At 37.4% G+C, this 20,475-nt stretch overlaps 1 protein-coding gene across 2 annotated transcripts in view; it reads left to right on the top strand.

Annotated features, from left to right (window-relative positions):
- Positions 1–20,475, top strand: part of ATXN7L1 (ataxin 7 like 1) — a 116,250-nt gene that overhangs the window by 29,545 nt on the left and 66,230 nt on the right. For both annotated transcript variants that reach the window (XM_074578405.1, XM_074578491.1), the window contains exon 3: positions 10,843–10,947. In XM_074578405.1, the coding sequence (XP_074434506.1) occupies positions 10,843–10,947 (105 nt within the window). The remainder of the gene's footprint in view (positions 1–10,842; positions 10,948–20,475) is intronic.

Raw genomic sequence — 20,475 nt, 5'->3', positions numbered from 1 at the left:
AGCAGGTTTGTGAAGCTAAAGTCTTCCATATACAAAGTCAGGAGGTGGTGACAGTAGTTGCATCTCTCCCCCAGTTTCATGTCATGACAGCAAGATTGTACTTGGTGAATGTCTTACATTACTACTACATGCCCGTTCTCAAACTTTGTTCTTTATTGTTTGTTTCAACTGCTATGGTCTGATCGTCATCCCTTGGACTAAGCTTTGCTGCTCATGTAAGTCCAGCACCAAATTGCATCAAACCAAGTGCTGGCCAAGAAGCTCAGAAAGAAAGAAGAGATCAGTCTCATATCAAAAGGGACAGGGAAGCTTTGTAACAACCCAGATGTGTACAGAAGTATCAGACTGCTATGCAGGGTGCAAGTGTTAGCAGTGTTCTTTCAACTAAATCTGCCTTCAGAGAGCAAGATTTAGGCAGATCCAGGTCTGCTGGTACCAGGCTATAACCTGCATTGACATAGGTTCTGTGATAAGTCACAATACCTTGTATATGGACAACTTCCTGAAAGAATAATTTTTCTCTGTTACCATAAAGTAGGTATGTTTTCCCATCTGTCAAGCAGAGCTGTCCCTTTCAAATTCTGCAGGTTTTCTTTGACGGACCTGAAAAGCATTTTTCCCACTCCCTCAAACACCATTTGCCTTGTTGGCTGGATTGGTGCCAGTCTTGGAAATCACCTGTGTCTGGATGGATGCCAGTACAGCTGTAGAGGTGTAAAGAAGACAGTCTTCATCACAGAAAAAAGGGAAGAAGTCTCCTTCCCCATTAGCATTCTTAGCCAAAGTCTTGGCGCCAGACTAACAAAAGTTTAGGCCTATGATAGGAGTATTTGAATGGCCCAGCTTTCCAGCAAAAGATTCCCTAATTGTCACCAATACTGTGGCTTCACCTTTGGTGCTAAACAGACTAACATAATTGGATTTTCAGGACTCTAATGACTTGCAGAAGTCCAATATGCTTTTCTGAAACCCATTAATGTCTCGGGCTCCAACAAAGGTTGCTCACTCCACCAATGAAGGACAGCAATACCAAGCTATTGCCCTGCAGCAGTCATAAGCTGTTGTAATGCCAAAGGTGAAAGCTGAGAAGGGGTCCCAGGTACCCTCTGTATAGCCTGAGTACTTCTGTAGCTTAGAAATACAAGAAATACTGAGGAAAAAATTTAAAAGATCCCACATCTTTCATCCAGCGTTTGATATCTCCAGATTTTCACTTACTACTTTTGTAGGACCAGTATGCTAATGTTGTTTCCTTGCCTTTTTAGTGTATTTGGCTAGGCATCAGAAAGCTTAACCATCTTATGGCAGAAAATCAAGATCTGAAACGCTGTGTGTTTCTGTGATTATTGTAGTTAACTCACAGACACGATATGTCTTCTTGTGTCAAGGTGTGCTCTCCCAGTGGAGAAGCTGGCAGACTTCACCTGCTGTAGAAGTCTCTGAGAAAGTATGTGTGTGGTGCAACCCTCTAACTGTTGCTAAAGGTCAAGCATCTCGTTCAGGAGAGGCATACATCAATGTGAGCTGAAATTCAGTACCGTCATCCATGAAGGATACTACTCGTGCTGACAAGTCTCATTTGCAGCGAGACTTCTCTTGATATATGTTCAAGGAAGAAAGAATTGTTCTGTTGCTATATAGTGGTTCATGGAGACTCTCTGGTCAAGGTGCATGACGTTCACTTTGAATTATGAGGGAAATGAAGATAATTTCCCTCTACACCTCCCCTTATGCCTGCCCTGTGGGAAGTTGAGAAATCAGAGGTATAATGCAGAGACTGATAAACCTCCCGCACATTCTCTATCCTTTGTATGTGCACCTACATGCAGCCACACTCGCTCTCCAAGGTTTTTGATAGTGGTATATGTGAGCATCTAAGAAAAATCCACTGTTTCTGCAGGGTAAGAAAGTCTCCTGATCAGGACTTCTTTGCCATGCTCTCCATACTCGGGAGTCTGGAGGCAGTTATGCTGTATGTTCTACAAATGGGATGTCAGCTCAGCTTCTGGATACGGAGTGCATAGTCTGGATCCTTATAAATAATTTTCCTTTTAATGTTTTCTTGCCTTCAGTAATTTAATTTTTGCTGTCATTTAATAATACTGTTGCTGTCCTGAAGATTTCCAGACACAAGCAAGACGAAATTTGGAGCTGGAGGTGATATCTTTAATTAGACTAACTGTAGCTGGTAGGGAAAATAGAGACATTTTGGGGCACACATCTCCTTAAAGCCCAAAAAGCAGATCTAACTGTTTAGCTGTTGGTCTAATTGAAGATACTGTCTACATTTACGTGACTCTTCTGGCTTGCTTTTAAACACATGAAAGCCTATTTCTTCCTTGTATTTTGCTCACCTTGATTTTTGAGGCAAGTTATTTAACTGATGTGTGGAAGGTTTGGAATTTTTTTCTTTTGTTTCTGTCTTTAAACCTTAATATGCTTAACTGATACATATTTTACCACATAACAGGATTTTCTTCTGGGTATGGACATTGTGCAGTTTTATAATAGTAGACTTTGTAAGCAGTTGCTCTAGTTCCTGGAATATGTTCTTATATGTAAAATGGGAGGCAGCTCAAAATCCAGGTTCATGAGGAGGATGCTCCTTGAAATAATTTCTCTGAAGCAATCTAATCATTAAAGAGAAAAGTAAGAACAGTTATAACTTTGTAGATGATAGTTTGATGTTACCAGAATTGTTACAACTCCCTCACATTCATATGTTATGATTACACTTACCTAATTAAAACTAAATATTGTGTAATTGAATTATGTCCATTTCAATTACAAGCATGGGTTTTCTTGCCTGTCACCCTGCTAAACTGTCTTTTGCCCTTGCCTTTCAGTCTTGTTCCACTCTCCAAATTCTTCCATGCAGACTTGGAAGAAAAGGGCCAGTGCAGAGCATGGCCAAGGCTGTGAACGGTCTGTCTTTGCTCTAGCTGGTCCTTTCCAGGACCATGCCCTGTCACTCCAGCCCTGGGCTGCAGTGGCCAAATGCAATGTTCACTAAATTTTAATATATTTTAGCAGCTTTAATGTTTGTATTTGCCCTATAGTTTAAATTACGATGATAAAAAATTAAAAATAAAGCATTAACGACAATTCTCATAACCATCCAAATGGACCTCAGTGGTATGTGACCCTCTCTTAATGTGTGCTGTTTTCTTAGTAGTATTACCTACACCCTTCACGTCAGAAATGAGGAGGCTCTTTAACTGAAGGACAGGGAGGAGAGCCAGTGTGTTCAGGAACTGAAAAGGTAAAAGTCAGCCTGTCTGGTTATATTGTACAAAATAATTGAAGAGTTAAATGGTGAAGTGGGAACCCCATTTTAAAGATTAGTTCAGTAATCTAAAGCGTTAGAAACATAACATAGAATTACATAAAAGCAGATTATATGCTTCTGAATATTTTTATACAGTACAAATTAATAAATTTGTTTACTGCTATCTTTAATTGAGGGACAAGTAACTTTATTTTTACAAAGCTGCTTTTGGAGCCAAATGTCTTCCTTTAATATTGCACAGATACCTGTGTGACAGATTTCAGCGCAAGGTAGAGAGGCGTTGCTGCTCCACAGTGGTTTTAACTGGTCTTGGTCCTCCTGCTCTCCAGTTATGGGCTCTGCGTTTCCTTCCCCTCCCTTATGCTAGCGGTAGCGTTCATCAGGCTCTGCAGTGGAACAGCTTGTGGAATTAAACTGTCAGAAAACCTTTTCCTGTTTTGTTTTGTCCTTCATCTTATTACTTTGCCCCTGGTTCAGAGCTGTCCTGAATTTAACTCCTTGTATAGTCAGTTAATTGATGGTACCAGCACAGGGGAGGGGCAGGAATATGAAGCTTGGAGGCAAAAAGGACCATACCAGTGCCTAACTTTGATCACTTTAAATTCTTGTGGAACGGCAGCCTGGCTTACTATTGAAACAGAAAATTGCAAAACAGGGCTTGTTTTGAGTGTCCTATGGTGTTACAGAAAGAAGATTCTTAGAGAAGAAATTAAATGCCTTTGCAAACACAAAAGAGTAGCTGAGCACCTTACTAGTTATTTGGTGTTGATGACTCTACTTTATCAGAGTTGTGTACGAATAGTGAAATAAAGACTCCGTAAGCAGATGAGATGTCTTCTGCCTACTCCAGGAGGTAAGAGGCCGTGTGCCTCAATGTAAGCAAGTTTTAGGAAGAAGGTTTTTCAAGGAGGAAAAACATAACATTAGCTACTGTCCTACCCTCTAGATATCTTAAGATGTGGAAAGCTGAGATTTCTTGGTGTCGTAGGTGTGCAGCATACTCTCTAGTCCCGTGAGTCTGGGGCTTTTCTCTTCCAGTATTCTTGTGATGCATTAATTCGGTAGCAATTCTGGTCATTTGTTGCCAAATTATTTTAGACTGGGATGGCAAATAGCCTACAGAAATTCGGAAGTGTGGAAGAAAAGCTTTGTCACATTTTCCCGTGTTTGTTTCTTTTTTCTTCTTTTTTTTTTCTTTAATATATGGTGTCTTTTGCAAAATAGTAACATTAGTGATATGTGGCTTACTTAATAATCCCTTCCAACCAGATTGTTGTTACAAAAGGTATTTGTTTAGATCGCTGATTTCCAATTACAAACTTTTTTTTTCTTTTGCTACGGGTCTTTGGGAATGGAAGGCACCGCTTCTATTTTCAATACAGTTTCAGAATGCCTAGATAAGGCACTGTAGCACACAATCTTTCCAAGTCATTTGGGGTAGTATTTCCTGTATAAACTGTAATTAATGAAAAATTCCCAGCATTCTTTAGGATTGCCAGCATCCTCATGATTGCTCCAACCTGGGAAGCAGCATACCATTCGAAGTTACTGGTCTGGTTTAAAGATGTCATCACCTTGACTCTTTACCACACTGATTCTTGTTAAGTCTACTTGTTGCTTTTTCCTTTGCAAAAAAAAAAATATTTTTTTTCTTTGTCTCATTCATTATTGCTGTTGTTGAAAAGTCCAGTATTTCTGTTTTCTTTTCATTAATCACTTCATGCTTTTAGCATGCAGAATCTTCAGTTCCTCGTATTAACACCCAAAGGACATCAGTCAAGACTTAGAATTGTGTTTTGCCCTATGTTAGTTCTGTCCTGAATATTTTAATTTTACTTTTTCCTCAATTTCATGGTTACTTCAGCCATGACCTGCATTTTTCCATCAGAAAAGAAATGGGCTTGAGCATTGCTTTGTCGTTCTGACTCTGAAGTTAGCCACAATTTGAGCAGGGGCTTGGAGTAAATGACATCCAGCGATCTCTTTGAGCTTAAATTATTCTGTGATTAATGGCAACTGCGACTCTGGCATTTTCAGGGGTAAAATGCAATTTATACTGGCTCAGTAATTACTGAAGCAACTTACTGGCTTTTGTGTAAAAAAGGAAAACTAAAGGCAAACCATACTTGGGGGAGAATAAAGCTGATGTTAAATGGAAAGAGTGTGACATTTATTTCTAAGATAAGACTATCCTGTCTATGCAAGTGTGTTTAACTGCTGTCTGAGTAATACCTGGAAGATGTCTTTGTATTGTTTCAGTTTCAAGTTTCAATTCACCATTCAAATTACTTAGTTTTTTAAGTAACCTCAAATGTAAAAGTAATCTAATGCACTGAAAGATTTTGTGCATTTTTGAATGATGGACAGATTTGTCACTTCTGCAGAACAAGAGGGAAATATTCAGCACATTTCTAGACACAGAGTTTAAATATCTGTATCTCCAGGAGCTGGAGAAACCACATGGATTTTGGTTTGTCCATTGCCATTTTTGCCTTTGCGGGTTTTTTTTTTTTTTAGCTTTTTTTTGTTAATTTTAAACCAGTGTGTCTTGAATAGTCTTTCCCTCTCCTCTCCTCCTCCCCTTCTCTCTCTTTACACATAAATGTCACTAATATTTTTCAAAGCAGACTTTGTGTGTATATTTAGTGGAGCAACTGATACATAAGAGAATGTTTAAAGTGTGTATAATTTATAGCAAAGGATCATCATTAAAAGTTTAATTTCCCACGCGATATTATGAGGTCTTGCTGTTCAACAGCCTTAATTCTGCAGTGGAAGAATGGTTTAGATTATTTCTAGCTTGTGTTTTATTATACAGTTGGATGTAAATGATTATGAATTATATAATAATAGAGAAGGAACTTCATATAAGTCATCTGGCTTTGATTGTTACTAAAAATAATTCCTTTGTGTCTATTATTGGAGACGATAAAAAGTCGTATCTGACACCTGCATTTTTGTGTTTGTACCACACTTTGCAGAAGCAACATTTTCTTTTGTTTCTATAGTGTTTGTGTTTTTAATGCACATTTTACCAAGCTGACATCTTACAAAACTGTGTCCTATGGCTACATTTGTCCCCTTACTTGCAAATGTTAGTAATATAAAAACTGTAAGTAGAAGTTGTGTTTATTTTCCAAGCACCATAGCAAAGTATACACAAAGTAATATTTGGTGTAAGATTTTAATCTAGAAAAGTCGTATTTCCTACAGTCAGCATTCACTGTCTCTGATTTCCACCTATCTTGCATATTTTTCACATGATATGGGACACTCTTGCATCCTGTTAGTCGAACAGCTCATTTTCAAGCAAAGCTTTTGTCAGTGTACAGTGCAGTATCAACAGACGTGGCTGGCCAAAAGATTTCATTTTGAGGGGACGACGATTCAGTTACTGCAAGGAATGGGGTATGTATAGATAGCACTTCTGTAAAGCGTGTAGGTACTGAAAATAAGTTACCTGCTCTTTCTTGTCATCAAGAGTCTGCTTCGAATCTACTGAAAGCATCTTCCAGTAGAATGAGGTAACTGTGATGGGGCCATGGGCTGATTTTACTTAGCAGAGGGGCTGGGGAGCTCTTTCTGTCTCAGACTTGTAGTTATGTTATTTGCATGTAGGGAACAAGCAGATCACAGGCTCTGGTAGGGATCACCATGCCAGTCTGGGATGAGTCATGCAGACCTTGGTCACTTTGTTTCCCTTCTTAGGGGAACCCAAGTTTTGGTAGAAAATAAATACTCTTTGCAGTTGCTCTTCTGTCCCTCCCTGTTCTTTTTGTATGTTGATAATTATTTCGGTATTGTTTGATAGTCAGTCACCTTATTCACAGATTATCTGCTGTCTTCTTCAGTGGTCTTACCTTTTTCCATGAAGAAGTCTTTCCTGAGCTAACTTTGGAGATAGCTGTTTTCTTCTCCAAAATTAACCTTTCCTGAAAAGCTTATCACCATTGCTTCTGACTAAGCGGGCAGGGAGGTGTGATTGTTGCATTTAGAAGATAATTTTTTATTTGGAGAGGCTCCATCTTTTTTGCTGCATGTACAAGGGCTAGATTGTCAAATGGCTGTGATCTGATCCAAGAACAATCACTGTGTTCAGAATAACACTTCAGTCCTGGTCACTTTAAGTAGGAAATGGTAGTGTTGAACTATTCTTATTAAAAACGAGAAAACCTGTATTAAAAGATACACAGTTGTTTATATTTTCTGCTTTTTTCTTTTTCATTTCAAACTTTCTTTACTTTCTTCATTGTAAATTCTCTGATCTGGATTGCATTTGTAATATTATCACGCCTAGTAAAGTGAGTCCCCAGTTGGAATTTCTGGTGAGACAATATTAATGCTTTGTACAGTTTTAATTAAAAAGTAATTTATATATACTGTGTGTGTGCTTATAAATCCTCAGTTTAATCATGAAAACTGATTCGTGCCAATCTTGTTAACATCGATGAACTACTAGTTAGTTGAACCTGTTTGGACTTGATGAATTTTCCTCTCTTAAAAACTCCTGCATAGTGAAGTTTTTAAGGAATCCAGTCTGAAAGATAGTGTTTAATTTAAGTTTTTTAGCTATTCTGATTCTATAAGAACAATTTATTTGTGTAGAGTGATTCCTATGTCTGATTTCCAACCTGTGGTCTTGTGTCCTTGAGACTCTTGGATTAATTTAAGTGGACTTTTGCAAGGTAGCTAATAACTTCATATCAGGAGACACATTTACAACAGATGCTTGCACCTCCATTGGGCTATTTCTAGGCATCTGCAAAATAAAAAAAAAAAAAAAAACAAACTTCCAAAGTGCTACTTCAGGATATCACTTACTCTGCATCTGTGTATTGTTTTTCATGCTGTGTTTCACGTAGCAGCGTTTTGGTGTGTTCTCATACACGTCTCTGCAGTTTCTTTGCATTTCGACTTCTGCCACCTCTTCTGTACCATAAAAACTCAAATGGTGCTTTTACCCGTTAGATGCAGTGCTGTTTGCCAGGGTTGTGCAGCAAGCTCACAGGTACCAGAACTTTTCCTTCACTGTTCTGTCTCCTTGACAGTGTCCGTTGGAAAAAAAATAGATAATTTTGTGATCCTATGAACTAATCTGATTTTTTTATTCCATCAATGTCCTTTGATAGATTTCTTCAGTATTAATACCTTTTGTGTTTTTGTAAGTTACAGACAGACTTCATAAAAACTCAGACCCAACTGGACTTCATATGCCTCAGGGCTGGGCGTGTTTTAAAGACTAGTATAGAGAGCTGTGAAGGTTAAATGGACTTCAGGAATTTAAAATGGAAAGATGTTGTAACTTTTATGTTTATAAAGGGCAAAGTCTGTATGTTTTCATAAAAACATTGTCACCGACTCTTCAAGTAACAGAAAAAAAGGTTTTAAGTTGTTGAGGTGTTTTAACCATTTTTTAAATATTTCGTAGCTGTAATGAAATGCATGTTTTTGAGCTGAGACATTGTGTCAGGTTATACCTGGAAGAAATACTCCTTTTTGTGGAGTTTACAGTGCTATTAGTGGAAATCTGTAGCTTCTGATCAAATATATCCTTGGTAAGAATTGCCAGTATAAAGTGTTTTTTAAGATCACTGACTTTTCACATTAAAACCAAAAATAAATAGGCTAGACATAGTGCCTGCTTAGGGTTTTGTTTGTTTGTTTTACTAGTAGGGAGGATTTGCTTTAGTCTAACTATGCAGTTTTGGCTTCATCAGTACTAACACTACCTACAAGAAATTGCCAAAGGAGTTTATAGCTCACCACTGCCGTTCTTTTAAATTTATTGCATTAAATCGATTGCATTCATCTGGCTGTAATGCATTTAAAGGCTTGATTAGTCCACGCCTAGCACTGCAAAGGGATCATGATTAGTTAACCTTTCAACTGGATTTCATAGCCTAGTATGAGCAGTAACGTAGAGAGGGACTTTTGGTTTTCAGGGGATAAAGGAACCATTGACATCGTATCAGACTACGAAATACCTGCAGGTCAGTGGTACTGGTTTGTGCCCAAGGATGCTTGGACAACCCTGTTTGTATCTACCTGTGAATTGCGTGAATTACCGTGAGAGGGGTGCTCCTTTTATCTGTGGGTTTTTTGGGGACTGAAGATACTTTGCGCTTGATCATGCCACGTACTGCCATCTTAAGCAGTGATGCTACTTACACAGACCAGGGCAGAATTACTTCTAAAACTAGTTCTAGGGTGAAAATGTTTGCGTTGGTTAAGAACTCATGAAATAAGGTACCTGCTTGAGTCGCTTTTTGAAAGAAAATACTATTTTTGAAGAAAAATGTGACTTACAATTATTGGAGAAGTAGCATTTAGTTGCTGATGTTTATCGGTCACGGTTGCTGTTGCACCTGTTTGTCTTCACTGAGGGTCTTTGCAGTTTAAAAGGCACCAGGTTGATATTCCAGCCTGAGTCAGAAGCCGCTTTTGCAAGTTCTGTAATAGATTTCGGATGCTGCTGAATAACACTGGAATGCCATTTTGCGACATCTTTAAATAAAGATGTCACTGCTCTGTTCTGAGAGGTAGCGCGATCTGTGCAGCCGATACTCGGCACAGGGTTACTAATGCAACAACACCTTTGTTAACAACACTGGGTGTGGTGACACGATCACGCCAAAGTGCATAAAAGTGACTGGAGTTTCTGCCCTCTAAGCTGAGCTGCGGTGGATGAGTATGTGTGGTTGTTCTTAAGTTAAAGCAATGCAGAGTGAAACAAGTTACCTCACTTGTAATGTTAGAGCTCTGAGACCTTCTGTAGTAATTTAAGGCCATTTTACTCTGTGTTTGTAATGGCTTAAGAATGCATGTGTTGCATTAATGTGAGGGACAAGTGCCTGTCATTGTCTGACTGTACACGTCTTTTGATTTCATGGAATTCCTCATGCCGTCATTGAGAAATACCTCATTAACCAACTTTGTCTCTTCCCAGAGTTTTTGTTGGGGAAACAAACAGCAGGGCATTTGAACTAGGAGGGATGTTCATGCAGAATCAGAAATTTCATGTCATGACTTCTGGTTCAAAACAGGGGTGACGTTCCTGACTGTATTTTAAGCTGTAGGATCCTTGACCTTGGCTACTATAACTAGCTTTTAAGCAGGAGACGTTCTCTAGCAGTCTGCAGTCAAGCTTGGAATATTTTAACATGGAGCATAACCTTTGCGCTGTGTTTTCTAAAAGGATCTTTAGGCAGAGATTTTGAAAGAGATATTCTTTTACTGTTTCAACAGTTGACCAGTACAGAAATGTTTATTCCACTTCTTGGCAGTGAGTGTTAAAACAAAGGTGTTGCTGCCTGTGTTTTGACTCAGACTGAGGGATGCGACTGCAGCTTTAGTATAGGACCTTGAAACCTAGAAGAGGAAAAAAAAAAAATCTCTTTAACATAGATAAGAAGCTCTTATGGAGCAATGTATAAATTTGCTTTGTATAAATTAATATAACAGTAGTGGCCCTAAAGTATTTTCAATTTTTTTTTCTTAATATATATTTAAAGCATAATTTCTAATTCTTGTATATATTTTTAACTTTCCCACAGATATGCACTTATTTGGCCATTATCCAGCTCATGATGATTTCTATCTTGTAGTGTGCAATATCTGCAATCAGGTAGTCAAGCCACAGGTTTTCCAGTCACACTGCGGTAAGTGAATGTTTTCTTTCCTGAATTACAGTGCCAAACTGGCGTATGGTTCTCTTAAGAATCATTGCATACGATCATGACAGAGGCATTGCAGATACACTTTTCTGGTTATCTTGTGTTCTTTCCACAGAAAATACCAGGATGCCTGCAAATAAGCATATTTCTTGTAGAGGAAGTTTAATTAGTTCTAGAAGCTGGGCTTTTCAAGTTGAACTTGCTATACTGTATTAACCTATTACAACAAAGAAATCCTGTTCGTTAGATACTAGCTAGACTAAAGCTATTGGATTGTCTTTTATCAAAGCTGCAAAGTGAGGGCTGTGATACTGATCTACATTAACTAGAAGTTGGATGTTATGGATTGTTTTCTGATGGGATTTATGCATAGCTGTATATAGGCTTTATTTTTATATTTATCATAGAGTTTAATTTTTTACATAATTGGCATGTTGAGTCATATTTGTTAAGATTCTCTTGAAAAATGTTCATGTGAGAAGCTGCAGAAATGTGCAGATATTTATTTCTTAATTAGTATGACAACGGCAAGGTGACAATTTTTATGTTGATTATTTGTAAGCAGAACTACTTTAGTTAGAAATTTTTGCTATTGATTAACAAACTACTTTCAAATATTGTCTGAAAAACTTCATCCCAAGGTCTGGTTTATTTATTACTTATCCAGCGTTTTATTTTTTATTTGTCCAGTAGCTTGTTTATGTGGTGGGTTCCTTGGGTTTGTTTTTTGTTTGGTTTTTTTTGTTTTTTTAAAAGATTGCAAAATGTGACTGGAATGGCTAGCTTTGCATGAGGTTAATCAAATTCAGTTTAATCAAATTAATTTGAAGGTGATTGCATAATAGTGAAAGGTAGCTAGTACTGAGGATAGAATCAATTAAAAACATTAAGAAAAAAAAAAAAAAGACCCAGCAAGATTTTCCTTGCCTACATAGAACAAATAAATTTCACAAATCCTGTGCCCCTTTCTGTCTTCTTGGCAGCAAAGCAACACAGTAAGGAGAAAATATAAGTGGGATGAACAGAAAATATAAACATTTATTTACTTTTTAAGAGATCTTACCAAAATATTACATTGGGTTTCTATGGATGGACTGCTAACAATCAACCAGGAGCAACTGCATTCGCGTTGAAAGGCAGCTGCAGGAGTTACCGCTACCTTTGGCCTAGATTGAAATAATCATGAAAAAATGGTAATAGTGGAATACAGCATTTATCCAGTGAATAAGAAAAGGTCTGAAGTATTAGTGTAGTGGGAGACGGACTTATTAATTTAATGGTGGGGGCAGGTGTTAATTTCAGTGTTTTAACAAGCCGTCTGTGATTTTTTTAAAAATTTGTTCCTTGCCCTTAGTCATATGTCGTTTCTTCCTGCCCAGCTTCAGGTGTCTTATGGTTCTTTCAGAGACAGAAAAGTTACTCTCCATATGGTCATAGGTGCATTGGGCACCATGAACATTGAATTGGTGCATTAAGAAAAGATCCACTACAGAACAGAAGAACCCATGTAACACCTTGCTGTAGCCTTCTGTAGTTGTACTGCTTCCTGGGCGTGACCTTCTGGTTTGGGGAGCAGTATGAAAGTTGGTCCTGTTTTTGTGTAGGCAGCATATAGAATGATGTTTCTTCTAGATAGGAGTAAAGTAATCCATGTTAGAAGGAACTTTTTGAGCTCTTTGGAAGTAACGAGTTACCATCAGTGTTAGTGTTTTACCTGTAAACTGCAAAGATCCTGTGAGTCACTTGTCTTTTTTTCTCTTTTCTCCGTTATTCCACTATTTATACAATTCCTTTTACTTCATCTTCATTATCGCAATCCTCTTAGACTGAGCAAGTGAGCATTAAATTCTGAATTGCTTGATTTAAGAGCCTAAGGTCAATAAAGACTTTAAAAATAAAAGTAGACTGTATTAAAAGAAATGGAGAATACTGAAAATAATTCACCACAGATGTTAGCTCTTGAAGATTGTCCTTAATCTAGTCAGACTTGTTTCAGGAAAGGTATACTGGAATATTGCTGAAAGGCCTGTGGAAGAGCTTTGTATAGATAAAATATTGTGTTTTAAAGAAGAAACAGAAATGGTGATGTACTAAAACCATGCAAAAGAAGTTTTAGAAGAGAAGGTTTCTTCGAGATCTTGTCAATTGTTGTAAAGTAACTAATAATTTCTTTTCAAAAAATTAATCTGTTAAAAGTACTACATGTTGTATAAGAGACACGCATCTACTAACATATAGTTGTTTTGATAAGAAATGAGTAAGACCTAAAGAAGAGCTACACATGGATCTTAGTAATTGATCTGTCTGGTGAGAAAATTATAAAAATCTTGCATTAGAAAACAGATCAACTGAGAGCTGCTTGTGGCTGAATAACCTCTCACTGGGTATGTTATGGTATCAATAGTCCACTGAGAAAGGTCCGGAGAAGGCTTCATTTGAGACATTAGTTCTGGCTGCATTGGGCTTTTCTGTGAAGCAGGAATATTTAATTTTCAGTTTTATGTAGCGTTTTATCACCCGTTGGACACAACCTATTTGGTGGATCAGATTTTGTTTAATTAGTTAGGACATGCAGCGGTATACCTGTAAATTCAGTGATGCTGTCAGTAGACTTTGGTGTAGTTTAGACTATCATATTTACCATAAAATGCAGTATTTTACATGTCTTGAATTGCAGCTTTAAAGTCGTAACAAAGACAGTGGAATGAGAAAGCATTAGAAGCCTCTACTGTTTTTTGGCTCTTGAAGGCTGCGTCATGTGGAGTCTCTATTGCTACTGACAAGGACTTGTAGAGATCTATCCCAGAGTCTCCCACAAAGTGTGGTTTGTTACTAATATCCCTGGTAAGATCCAGTCCATATTCTCTCAGTAAGGATTTAGGTCCGTGCCAGACACGTGCTTTATGTTTCTAGGTTCCCTGTATTGTAACGTGAAGGTCTTGGCTTTAGAACAGCACTGGAATGCTTAGTTTAGCAAACGTTTTTGTAACACTTCCCTTGAGCCCTCGCTGGCATTTGCCTTTCTCCAGAGCCTAGGAAGACCCACTGTTTCATTTGTCTCTAATTTCAGACATGTGGCAGCCATCCTTGATGGCACTGGGAAGTTGTGAAGATCATAGAGCCAGATGTTATTTAACTTTTAAGGGTTTGATTCCTAGAATATCAAGCAGAAAAAGAGAAAGTCTGGTGGTGGTTCAGGCTTTTTTAATGGGAAGCGATGCATCATGCAACCTCAAACCAGTAGAAATCGGGAAGGTAAAAGAAGAGATCTGGCTAATTAGAGGACTAACTTGCTGAACTTGAGAGTCTGTAATAAACACAACATAAAACTCAGTGTTGCAAAGTAGTAGATCTTTCCTAGCCTCAAAGTCAGAGAAATACTGAATTATTTTTAAGAGCAGTTTCACGTCCTTGTATCTGTGGGATAAACATTTATATCCATTTGTGAGGATTAAATCATTTATGTACATACGGTGTAAGCCCAACTGAAAGAGAGACTTGCTGTTATAGGCTGCTGGATCAACTATATAAATCAAATAATTTCTTGAGGTCATTCAGTATTATTGTGCACTTAGAAAATAGTATATCATAATGTCGTCAACAATAGGGTTGAAATAGTGTTGCTTGTGAAGCCAGTTCTTCTGAGTAACTTGTTGCAGTGGTGTACAATGTCTTAGATTATTTTTTTTTAATGTGTGAACATGTAGTTGTGTTTATTTCTCCATGAAGTAGTTTGAAATGACAAGTCAGTCTAGTTATACAGCTTGTAGCATTACTAAGTGTATTTGGCATGTGGGGAATTTTAGTTTTGAGACTTTGTTCTCAAATGATGACTTCAATGAAGACGTAGAACACTTCCTGGGACACCAAAGACATAGTATTTTAGTATCCCTGAAGTGCCATAATGTTCTTGCTGTTTGTTTGGGGTTTTTTCTCCAATGTATCTGTTTTCTAGAAGATTTTTAGAGTGGCAGCCTACGCTGAGCTCTGTCCATGTGATTTCTGTTAACTCCAGTTCTGTGACAGTCTGTCTGTTACTTGTTTAGATGGGACCCGTACCATTTCCCAGGAGATGTTTCTATTTTCCTTTGGCCCCAGAGAGAGTAAAGCTTCATATTCTTATACTGCATTGTCCTTTACTAGACTAAAGAGCATCAGGTACAGTTCTGGTTATTTTTTAAAAAAATGTTCCATACAATAATAGTCTCATTAATGTTGGTCTTTTCCTGTTGAAGGGAAAGTCTGTCATAAAAGGTAGCTCTGGCACAGTGAAGAACAAGCAGTGTACATATAGAAAGCTTGTCAGAACATCTTGACTTTTTATTTTAATATAAGGAAATAAATTAATGATGGGAAAGTGTTAAAAATAAAACTGGGGGGAAGGGGTGAATTAACCAAGCTAAATAATGCAGCTTGGTTAAACAATAACTGCAATACAATCATCAAAGAAAGTTTCCAAACATAGTCTGGAACAGTTTCCAAAACTGCAGAGGGTATGTTAATGAACTAAATAGTTAACATCCTCATTTGATGAAGTTGTAGCATACAGAGGAAAAGAATTTTGCTTCGTCAAGGAGATATGACTGTGAAGATCTCTTCTTTTGCTAATTCCCTTTTTAGAGGCTTGTTGCTATCTATCCTGCCTGTCTCTAAGGTTATTGTAACAGGCTTCTAATTAAGAAGTAGAAATTCTTCTTCCTTAAAATAAGAAAAAAAACCTACTGTTGATTTTCGTTACTTCTGAGTTATAAATTCTTGGGTTGACATCCTCATGTCCTTACGAAAGTTGGAAAAGGATATTTCCTTTTTATATGTCTATTTGGCTGTATAAGCATCATTTAAAAGAAAAACAACCTAGAAAGTAATGGGGCACTGAAGAATATAAATAAATTATTTTCCCTTCCATATCATAATTATTTTCCTAAGAGAAGTTATATGTTTTGAATTACTCAGACTAGCTATTTTACATTGTACTAGTTGTGCGTTACAATTTAATGAACCACAATTAAAGACAAGAAGGCTGAGCTTACAGTATGAATAAGAATGATTTGCTTTCTTAACATGAGCTGGAACATTACTAGCTGGCATCTTTTTTTGCATGAGGATTTTGATATCACTGGTATCACTGTCACATTGGATGGATTATTCTCAGTTTTTATATTATTTTCAATTATTCAGTACCTTGTTTTATATTAAATACAGCTGTTTGGGATTTTATAATTGTTAATATTTTATCCATTGCATTTGACCTTTTACTGGGGGGAGTGCACTTGTGCCCTTCAACGATAATGGCATTTTGAGTGATTCTTCTTCTGTTACTGCAATTTTCTTTTTTCACAGCCTTGTCAAAACTTGTTATATGATATCATTGTTGATTAAATAACTTTCTGGTTGTCACATGGTTAGGTTTCGTTGCATAAAAGAATTAAAATAATGAAAATTATTCTCATCATCTGTCCCTGTCCCTAGCCCCCCCCGCCTTTTTGTTAAATGTGGAAATATTAGTAGCTACACAGACAAGAATCTCAGTTGTTTTTTTCTTTGGGTGGGGGTGGGGGTGGGGGTAGAAGGAATTGAATGTTTTGTGTGTACCTTGTTTGTACTCTTTAACTTGTGCAATTGCCTAGGATACAATGATTTTGTCTGTAACTTTCATTTCCATTACTTTGCATTGGAAACTCCTAGTAGCTGAAAGCATACAAAAAATTGGCTTTAGCTTTACAGTCTTTCTGTCAGAAATCTTGTTCTTGAGACCAAAGTACAGCAGTGGCATAACCCTTTGTCTCCTGTCTGCGATGAAAATCTAAGCTGTAGTTCCTGCAATGGTACAGGCAGGTTACGTGGGTCTGTCATGTCCATGTCATTCTAAGTTCTCCGAGCCCAGTGTAATGGCAATAGCTGTGAAACTGCCGTCACAAGCCATCTTTTGTGCCATTCCTGTAGAACTTAAATAGTACATTGTTGCATGGACAATCCAGGTAGAGCGATTATTACCCTTAAGAGGCAAAACTAAAGCAGCAGTTCTTTGAATTAATCTTTTCCCTATATATTCCTGGAGTGCTGTATTTTTAGACCATCAGCGCAATTCTTGAGACTCTGAATAGGTACAAAAAGGCAAAATCTGTCTCTGTTTAGTCCTTGGAGAGACCAGCTCTATATCCGAACTGTTGATAGACTCTGTCCAGACTCAGAAGAGCACTTAGATGCATAAAAAATAACCAAATGACATTTTAATACATGATTCAAATGAAGCAATAAATAAAAATCCTTCTTAGCCGCTTGTATGCGTGAGGGTGTTGTTCACTTCAGTATTGTCCTCATCCAGGACTGCAAACAGCTTGTTTTCTTCATATGTGCCCTGGAGAAAGTTCAATGAAAGACACGTTGACAAGGCCATGTTCATTCAAGAAAAATGAGAAAGAAATCCTGCCTTCTCTGTAATTGCTTGTCCAGGAAGCAAGAGATTTGGATTTAGTAGCCTTACCGTCTAAGAACTATTCTCTCATCTTCCGCCTTCTAGGAGACGAAAATGTCCTACCCACCAGGAACACCATAACCCAGGCTAAAACAGGACCAGCACATGCTTTTTGCATTGGAGATGTATCAGACAAAGTAAACCTGAATGTAGAGAGTAATACCCAGATCCAAGGGGTGGACTGTGATAGGGACTGAAAAATGTGCAGCTGATGTTCAGAGCAACAGCAAACGTAACGTGTCTTCACCTTGCAGGCTGCTGAGATCTGCTCAAGGCCGAAGGAGTCTGTTGTGTTTTCATTCTTAGTCTAGCCTGTGAATTAAAAGTGGAGCTCTGTTCAGACCTGCTGACCTGCTTGCTTAGAAACAAGTAGCACAATATTTGATAGGGTTGGCTTTTTTATATTTTCTGCTATCATCCCACTGCTTAAACTGCTTTCTACTTTGTTGTTATTGATTTACCATCAGTGACAGAGCCTAAAAGAGAGAAGTTCAGATATAGAAATAGATATGATGTATAGAGAGTTACGAGGTGTAAGTAGGAAGCTGACAACTTCCCATAGATAACTTCTGCACTTCAAAAAATCACCCTAGGTTGATGTGTCAATAATTGAAAATTTCTTCATTCAAAAGATTCTTTGAATGAGAAAGCAGGAACATTTTGGCAGCATTGAATCCCAAAGGATTGCACGTTGGGGAGCAGTGAGTATTCAGCAGAAGAAAACGTTCAGCAGTGAAGAGAATGCTACACATGTATGCAGTTGCTATTGAGCATAGTAACCTTTCCCCTCCCGGTCCCCCTTAATCTAGACCTGTGTATGAAATTGGAAGTCTGGAAGTAAAACATTGATTAATTGTCTTTTCCCTATTTTTTTTCTATTAAGTTTTGCCTTTACAGTGCTTTGACTGTGCTGTAATTTTACAATGCTGATCTTAAATAAATCAACATAGTAAGGAGATCGAAAGAGTAATAATGACACTGCAAGTGTATTGTTCTAGTTTACACATATTTCCTGTCATTATAAATTAGCTTATGTCTTTTGCGTAGTGTATTCATTGATAGTATTTGATTAGTGAACCCTTTTGTATTTTTTTAACTCATATAAATTGTGGTAAATGATGCAGTACATACTTGAACTGGATGTTGTTGTCATGGCATTGATGGGAGATACATATCACTTTTAATTTCTTTCAGTCAAGATTTTAATAGAGATGTAGTTTTAAATAGTAACCAATAAGGATTTCTTTTAAGGAGTGTCCATTAATAGAACTCAGCTGTTGAAGGTTGACTGCAGCATTAGGCTTAAGTTTAATCTCCTACATACTGTAATTTACAGGGCTGTGTTTAGTGCGTTATTCTTCCAGCTGCTTCACTCACGGAGAGATGGGGGTTGTAATAGTGGGGGAGAGGGGAAAGGAATAGTGAAAATTTTCCATCATAACCTGTAAAAATCTGGCAAAATTAAAAATCAGAGTATTTGGCTTGAAGTTTTTCACAGTGTGTCTTGCTTGGTCTGAGTAAGTTGAATGTCTTCGATCTTAGAGAAAGAATGTTTTTTAAAATAATTTAAAAAAATAAACTTCGTGGTCCTATTCCTAGATAGAAGTCCAAAACAGAATTAAGAGCTTTTTGAATTCACTGTTTAGAAGTGTTTTGGTGAGTAAAAGATAAGCAAGAGGAAATCCTTTTTTATATCAAATTGTGAAACACTGTAAAGAAGGAAAATTTGATGTGGAATCTGAATTTGCCAAAGGCCCAAATAAGAAGTCATTGTTTCTTTACTGTATTAAAAGTATAGAAGTGTTAAGATCAAGTCTCTTTTCTCTGCTCTCTCTTTGCTTATCCTCCATGTGATCAGGCAGGGAAAAGGTGGTGGAGTTTTTGAGGGTAGGGTGTGGGGTTTTTTGGTAGTACTTTTACTCTACATGTGTTACAGAAGATAATTAATATTTGGATTAGTCACTACGAAATATTAGAAGATCCATTTCAAGTCTGTAGAAGTCTTGTCTGCATATGGCCCTGCCTATTGAAAATGACTTTTAGCAGTTGTCTAAACATTTTGGGTTTAGTTAATTTTCTAACTGTTGCAATTTCTACTATTTTATCATTTAGCAATTGCTTGCAAATCATATTACAAGTTTAGGAACTTCTTACTCTGCTTGTAATAAAATTTTTACTATAAGCAGACTCATAAAATTGATTCTCGTCCCTTGACTATTGACTTTTCCCAAAGGAAACAGCAGCAATTTTCGGGTAGTGTCTTCTCTAGCAGCTGAACATTTCCTGTGCCGTTGAGTTGTGGTTGCTGAGTCTGCATGTGAGTTGTCAGGTGAGGCTGGAGGTGCAACTCATCTTGTGCGTTCAGGGCTCCCTTCAGAGCTGGAGAACCAGGCCAGGGAGGAGGTTGGATGACCCCAGAATATACCTCTGGTCCTGACAGCTGCCAGGATTAGACTGCCTTGTTATGTAGAATGGTGAGTGGAAATAAAACTGGAATGGCAGTTTGTTCCTTTACAGAAGTACTACTTTGGATAGTCTGAAAAATTGCCTTCCAACGATGTTTCTGTTGCCTTTTCTAACATCTGTATGCCACTTGGGGTGCAATGGGGAAGACAAAAGTCCCTTGACGTGCAGGAGGATGATAGGATAGTCATATGTCCTTTTCCAAAGAGGTGCAATAGAGAGCAATTGAAATAAATACCCAGCTGTAGTTCAAGAGCTTTTTGGTTTTTTTCAAGTTGGAAGTACTTATATTAAATGCCTTTCACAACTAAATATTTTTTTTATTTGGTATTTAAAAATTCCTTATTTTTTAGTAGAGGGAAATCTCAGATGTGATAAACTAGCTAGTACAACGCTTGCAAATCTACTTTAGATACTTTTTCCACAATGTTCAGTAATAATATTTATCACAGATTTTGTATACCTTCTTAATTTTTAAAATATTTCTTCTTGTGTATTTTAATATTATTTTTTTCCTCTAGTATGCAAGCATGTTTGTCACAGCTCCATGTTTAAAATCTAGTGATTTCTATTTA

Source organism: Larus michahellis, chromosome 1, assembly GCF_964199755.1.
Source record: "Larus michahellis chromosome 1, bLarMic1.1, whole genome shotgun sequence".
Classification (NCBI taxonomy): Eukaryota; Metazoa; Chordata; class Aves; order Charadriiformes; family Laridae; genus Larus; species Larus michahellis.
This window is presented reverse-complemented; position numbering and strand designations above follow the sequence as displayed.